At 48.2% G+C, this 6656-nt stretch overlaps 1 protein-coding gene across 1 annotated transcript; it reads right to left on the bottom strand.

Moving 5' to 3' along the window:
- Nucleotides 1-282: 282 nt before the first annotated feature.
- Nucleotides 283-1994, bottom strand: LOC123047577 (serine/threonine-protein kinase SAPK5). Its single transcript, XM_044471168.1, has 3 exons — nt 1657-1994; nt 1248-1571; nt 283-1174 (listed from the first exon to the last, which is right to left on the bottom strand). The coding sequence occupies exons 1-3, from the start codon at nt 1774-1776 to the stop codon at nt 434-436; spliced, it is 1185 nt and encodes a 394-aa protein (XP_044327103.1). The 5' UTR covers nt 1777-1994; the 3' UTR covers nt 283-433.
- Between the last annotated feature and the right edge of the window lie 4662 nt (nt 1995-6656).

The following is a 6656-nucleotide window of genomic DNA, read 5'->3' as shown; positions in this document are numbered from 1 at the left end:
CAACGACAGCAATGGGCCGACGCAAGCGACACAGGCGCAGACACGGACGCTCGACGGGAAACAGTGATGGACTTAAATGTGAAAATAAATATATTACATCCAGATGTAAGATAGCAATTTCCTATATGTTTTGCGACCGCATCAACGTTTTGCTCGTCAAATATGTAGTCAAGATTTGACCTAAAATACGATGATAACTAGACGGACATAGTAATTAAGCAATTCACTGTGCGCACACTAGCAAGGGCATGTATGCATTCCACATTGCCTGGACATAAGAGATTTGAACAAAAAACTTAATGTTAATTAGCTGATTTGTTACAATTGGCAAAAAGAAAAATTCAATCTTATAACAGATAATTAACCAGAGTGGACTAGAGACGACGTGGAGGAGCAATGGCCGGCGGCGCCATGTGGTGAGAAGAGATTGACGTCAGATTTGGAGCTTGCTCATGCCGAAGTCCCCGCTGGCGTGCACCTCCCGCACCGTCCGGTCATACTCGTCCTCGCCGTACTCCTCCTCCTCCCCCTCCTGGTTGCCGTCCTCCTCGTCGGACGCCTCGCCGTCGCCCGTGCCCCAGCCGTACCCGGACACCGGCTTGTCGGGCTTGGGCACCGTCTGCGCCTCCTGCACGATCTTCATGATCTCCTCCACGCTCTGCGCCGAGTATGCCGGCGCGGGCGCGGGCACTGCGGCGGCGCCATTGGAGGAGGCCGTCGCGCTCGCGCCGGCGGCGGCGGCGATGCCGTTGGAGGAGGGGGCGACGTCGGCAGCGTGGCGGCGGTTGTAGTAGGCCTGCTGCGCCTCCTCCTTGAGCTCCCGCGGCAGGTTCTTGAGGAACCAGGGGTGCGCCTTGATCTCGGCCATGGTGATGCGCTTGCGCGGGTCGGCGACGAAGATGCGGGAGAGCAGGTGGCGGCAGGTCTGCGAGACGTGCACGTACTCGGGGATCTTGTACTGCACCGACATGATCCGCGCGATGGTCTTGCGGAAGTTCTTGGGGTCCTTGGTGTCCTCGAACGGGTAGCCGCCCACCAGCATGACGTAGAGCGTCACCCCGCACGACCACACGTCCGCGTGCTTCCCGTCGTACTCGCGGCGCGACAGCACCTCCGGCGCGATGTACGCCGGCGTGCCCACCGTCGACTTGGGACGCGAGTGCAGCACCGACGACTACATATCAATTTGACTTTAGTATCCAGAGGAGGAGGAAGAAGAAGAAGGAACCATCTAAGAGGAATGAGACCTTTGAGTATCCGAAGTCGCAGATCTTGAGGCGCGGCGCGGGGCTGCCGTCGAGGAGGGTGTTCTCGAGCTTGAGGTCGCGGTGGCAGATCTGCATGGCGTGGCAGAAGCTGACGCCGCAGACGAGCTGCTGGAAGAAGTAGCGCGCCTCGTCCTCGTGGAAGCGGCCGGCATCGCAGATGCGCTCGAAGAGCTCGCCGCCGGCGGCGTACTCCATGACGATGCCGAGGTGCGTGGGCGTGAGCACCACCTCCTTGAAGCGGATGATGTTGGGGTGCCGCAGCGACCGGTGGTTCACGATCTCCCGGAACACGTTCTCGTCGATCTTTTTCATTTCAATCCAGCGAGATTCAGATTCTTGATCAAACATACCCACGCATGAAGATGAAGGAAGGAACACACGCACGTACCCTGTATCCTCGCTCGATGAACTTCATGGCGACGAGCTCGCGCGTGTCCCGGTTGCGCATCAGCTTGGCCACCCCGAAGTTGCCCGACCCGATCTCCCGGACCGGCTCGTACTTCTCCATGCCTGATCTCTCTCTCTCTCTCGACCAGTTGACTTCCGATTGATCTGTATGCCGGAGCTGAGCAGAGGAGAACAGAGGAAGAAGAAGAGGAGGAGGAGGAGAGGGCAGATGTGCGCGGGGGTGGGGGGTGTGTGGACGTGGGGGTTGCTGCAGCTGATGATGAAGATGAGTGGGGAGGGAAGAGGGAGGGAGCAGGTGCGTTGGGTGCGCGGCTGGCCAAGTTATCCTACTACTAATCAATCTCAATCACATATATACACTAGTCTACAAGTATAGTACCTTGCACTGCTTGGAATGAAGCTGAGGGGGACCTGCTCCCTCTCTTAACCTCTCTCTGTCTGAGGCAGCAGCCTCATGGATCTACACCACAAGTGTAAAGTGCACTGTATCTGCTTTGCTGTCTGATGTACATCTTCTACATGCATGTACATACACTAGTAGGAAAAAGGAAACTTTTTTCAGAGAGATAATTAGCAGGAGTACTAGAAAATTTTGTTGAAGAAAGCTCCACTTTCCTCTTTGAATTAATGAGTTTATATAGTACGATTAATTGCGGTGTTGCTTTCCGGATGAACTGTTGCTTTGGCTAAAGGGCAGTGCTGATGACAGAGCACCAATGCCAACAGATTCCTGATAGATCAAAAGTTCCAAAAGCAGATATAGATGCGAATAAAATCCTTACATCTGGATATTATTGGAATATGCACCACTGACTAAAAGCAGAGAAGAGAGAGCGTCCGTCCAGGAAGAAAGGAAGGGAGGAAGGAAGATGATCAACTGATCATGACCTGCTCAAGAAGCCGTCCCAATTACCAACCCAACCAAAGGAAAATATCTAGGCTAGAAGATGAATTGTATACGAATTGAGAGCCGGCTGTAGAAAAGAAAAGATCCTGTGGGTGGAGACGGTTGCTCTGAAAAATCAGCCTTGCCTTGTTTGCCGATTCAAACTTGAAAGCCGTCCAGTGGATGATCGATGCAGCACGGTAGAATTAGAAACATGTATTCATTTGTACTTGTGCCGTGCTGACAGGGACGGCGCCCCTAACATAACCTCTCGTTGTTAAACCCGTCAGTCAGGCCGGACATTTTTAGCCCCGTCAAATCCGATGTATGTATCCACTAGCTAAGCTACGTGTAGCTCCATAAGACCATAACAAGGCCAAGTGTAGTAAATAATCAATCAATCTGTCAGTGGGTGAAAAGGACTGAGCTACCTTAATTAACCGGCATGTGATGTGATCCTGGCCATCACGGCATGAACGGATGAAGACAATCAAGCTACTGCGACCAAGATGCATGGTGGTGCAGGACAGGAACCAAGATGCGATGCCGACAGCGGCACGGCGAAGTGGACGGTGGGGTCGCCGTCAGGTTCGGCCAGCTCTTCCTGGCCACTGGCTAGTAGCCGCGGAGCTGAGCTAGCTAGCCAATCGCTCTGCCTGTCCAACAGGAGCCGCCTGCAGGAGGTCTGCACTTGCTTCCTCCACACAGAATCCAGATGGGATCCTTCACTTCTTTTTCACCTGGACCCAGAGCCTGCATCCATCTGCACTTGGGATCAATCAACGGTTTAATCTGCAGGGCCAGTTTGGGCAGGCCAATCACCAACGGTTTAAGACCTCTCATGGTTTAATTTGCAAGGGTAATTAATTTGGGCAGGTTAGAAAAGTTGGGACGTGGGGGCATGGGAAATTATCATGCGATACCAACCATCACATGACACCATGTCACAAAAATCAAATGTACAAGTTTCAAATAATTCTAAGACAAATTGTGAATGTTCACACGACATATGCATGCTAGCCCTAAAAAGTTCTAATTCAAATTCGAAATACACATTGAAAAATAAAAAAAGACAAATTCAGCATAAATAGTGTCACAAAAGGACAAAAGCAAATATGACTCAATTTTTGATGTTTCAGAAAATCCTGAAAAATATCCTGTGATACCAACCATCACATGACACCATAATACCATGTCACGCGCACCACAACAACTGTACTAGTTTAACCGGGGAACTAAGCAGGGTAAGAGTACTTAAATGCTTGCTTGATTAGCCAGCCAATCTCGAGCCAGCTTAACACCCCAAGGACCCAAGGAACAGACAAATCCGGAGTGTTTATTTTACTATCAGGATTGGATCTCAGCATGGGCATGGGCATGGTGTGTGTGACAATGTGACATGACCATCATGACAGCCACTTTCTGTTCCCTTTACCCAAGTGAAAGTTCTCTAACCCAATTCTAGCCAAGCTAAGCTTGCATGTGCTTCATCTCTACGATGTGATCGAGGAGCCCATGATGGGATCGACAAATTGGCCTATCTTAATTAGGTAACCCCTGTTTTTTGAGCCTCTAGATGATTAACTTCATTTTGGCTAGCTCTTCACTGGTTGACACCTAGGTATGGCTACAAGGTTAGTGCAAAAGCCAACTTAACCCTTTTTTCACTCTTAACTTTCAAGCTTTCGCTATCCATGGATTGGTCATGGCTATAGTAATTTGGGTTAAGTAATCAAAGCAGGCAACCTGGTTGTGATTACCGCGACATTGCATCACAGATTATACTCTATCGACAGTGTGGATTTCAAGTAAATACTACTGGAATATATCCAAGCTAAGCTATCATGTATTCAAGTGTCAGTTATATTAGTTGGACCGTTTCACGTACGTGCTGTAATATAAATTAACAAAATCGACCTTAGTTGAAATGATATTTTACACGCAAATCTTAGATCTCTAGGATCCAGGCACCACCTGAATCCAATGCGTTAATCCTGCATCTCCTCGATCGACCGACACTAAGGCAATCAAATCTCACTATGTCATCATTTACATGCAAGATTTGGTTAGTTATTACAAGTATTAGGACTCATTTCCTAACACATATATGTGTTGTTCTGATGGTTTCTCAGGTTGATCTATCTCAGGGTCCAACCTTCCGTTGATCGGCCATTGCATATGGCTTCTTCTCAGACCCTTGTACTCACAAAGATCTCAACAATTAGATCGGATGGTTCTTAGCATCATAAGTACTTATTTTCCTAGTTGTAACAAGAATGTATCTTCGAATATATAGTACATCCTAACATGTCATATAAGAGAAGTCATAGTCGCCGATATCTTGACAAAAACTAGGGAAGGTGAATCATACGTAATCCACAGCATTCGACAAGACGACAACCAATTATGCCATCTTGAACTCAAAATATTAGCGGGTGTAGTCTGCGGTGGAGTTCCAGACCGGACCAATTGCTCTCTTGCTTCTGATTCCACTTTACATTATAATTTTTTTAAACATATTCCTTAAGGCTTTAAGTTCTATCGATTGGTGAAGGGAATTCAATTCATGCTTGGACTAACTATTGGTGCGATAGGTCATACATTTGAAGAGAAATTGAATGACAATAAAAATCTATTCATCTAAGTTCCACTCATTTTATTTATTACTTGTTATTCTTCCTACATATTTGTATTTGGCCTTCCATCACATTTTAGCTTGACGTTCTTCTCCTTTTTGGGGGTCGACTTGCAGTAGCATGCACACACGACGATCCCAAATAGTGCACTGAGTTCATTGGGGGTCCACAGTGCATAAGCTTCGACAAGAGACACTCTCAAGTCATACAATATTTTTGAAGGAGAGCGCTCTTTTCCACTTTGAATTCATGTACATATATAGTACAATTAATGGTGGTGTTGCTTTCGGGATGAACTGTTGCTTAGGCTAAAGGGCACTGCTGATGATAGAGCACCAATGCCAACAGATACCTGAAAGCTCAAAAGGTCCAAAAGCAGATACTATATGCGAATCAAATCCTTACATCTGGATATTATTGGAATATGAATGCATCACTAACTAAAAGCAGAGAAGAAAGAGAGAGGGTCCGTCCAGGAAGAAAGGAATGAAGAAAGATGATCAATCGATCATGACCGGACGAAGAAGCCGTCCCAATTCCCAGCCCAACCAGGGAAAATATCTAGGCTGGAAGATAATTTGAATAGTACGAATTCGGAGCCGGCTGTAGAAAAGAAAAGATCTGCTAAAGTGGAGATGGTTGCTCTGAAAAATCAGCCCTTGCTTTGTTTGCCAATTCAAACTTCAAAGCCGTCCAGCAGATGATCGATACAGCACGGTAGAATTAGAAACATTTTGTTTCTTGTACTTGTGACGTGCTGACAGGGACGGCGCCCCTAACCTCTTGTTGTTAAACCCGTCCGACCGGATATTTTTGGCCCCGTCAGATCCGATGTATCCACCAGCTACGTGTAGCTCCATAACACGGCCAACTGTGGTAAACAATCAACTGTCTATCAGTGGGTGAAAAGGACCGAGCTAGTATTACCCTAACTAACCTGCATGTGATGTGATTCTCACTTGCAATGAATCCTGGGCATCACGGCATGAACGGATGAAGACAATCAAGCTTGTGCGACCAAGATGCATGGTGCAGGAACCAAGATGCCGACAGCAGCACGGCGGAGGGGAGTGGACGGTGCACGGTGGGGTCGCCGTCGGCTGCACCGTCAGGTTCGGCAGCTCCTACTGGCTAGAACTCACAATCCCAGTGGAGCACGGCTGCATGCAGTTGGTACCGCCGGACAGAATCCAGATGGGATCCCTCACATTGCTTTTCACCTGGACCCAGCCTGCATCCATCCGCACTTGGGATCAATCAACAATTTTGAACAGGTGTAGACACCAATGGTAGACCAATCAGCAATGGCTCAATTTGCAGGGGTAATTTGGGCAGGTTACAGGTGTAGTCACCGGCAACTGTACTAGTTTAACCAGGGAACTGTGCTAGTTGCAGGCTTGAATAGCCAATCTGTGGCCAGCTGAGCTTAATGAGCACCACATGAAACCAAGCAAGAGA

This window comes from Triticum aestivum, chromosome 2B, assembly GCF_018294505.1.
Source record: "Triticum aestivum cultivar Chinese Spring chromosome 2B, IWGSC CS RefSeq v2.1, whole genome shotgun sequence".
NCBI classification, from domain to species: Eukaryota; Viridiplantae; Streptophyta; class Magnoliopsida; order Poales; family Poaceae; genus Triticum; species Triticum aestivum.
The sequence above is the reverse complement of the archived record's forward strand: the minus strand, read 5'-3'. Positions and strand labels throughout refer to the sequence as shown.

Coding starts and splice junctions, on each gene's coding strand:
- LOC123047577 (XM_044471168.1), bottom strand. CDS start 1,776: ATGGAGAAGTACGAGCCGGTCCGGGAGATCGGGTCGGGCAACTTCGGG. Junction 1,572..1,656: donor TCATCGAGCGAGGATACAGG/GTACGTGCGTGT, acceptor GAAATGAAAAAG/ATCGACGAGAACGTGTTCCG. Junction 1,175..1,247: donor GCGACTTCGGATACTCAAAG/GTCTCATTCCTC, acceptor ATTGATATGTAG/TCGTCGGTGCTGCACTCGCG.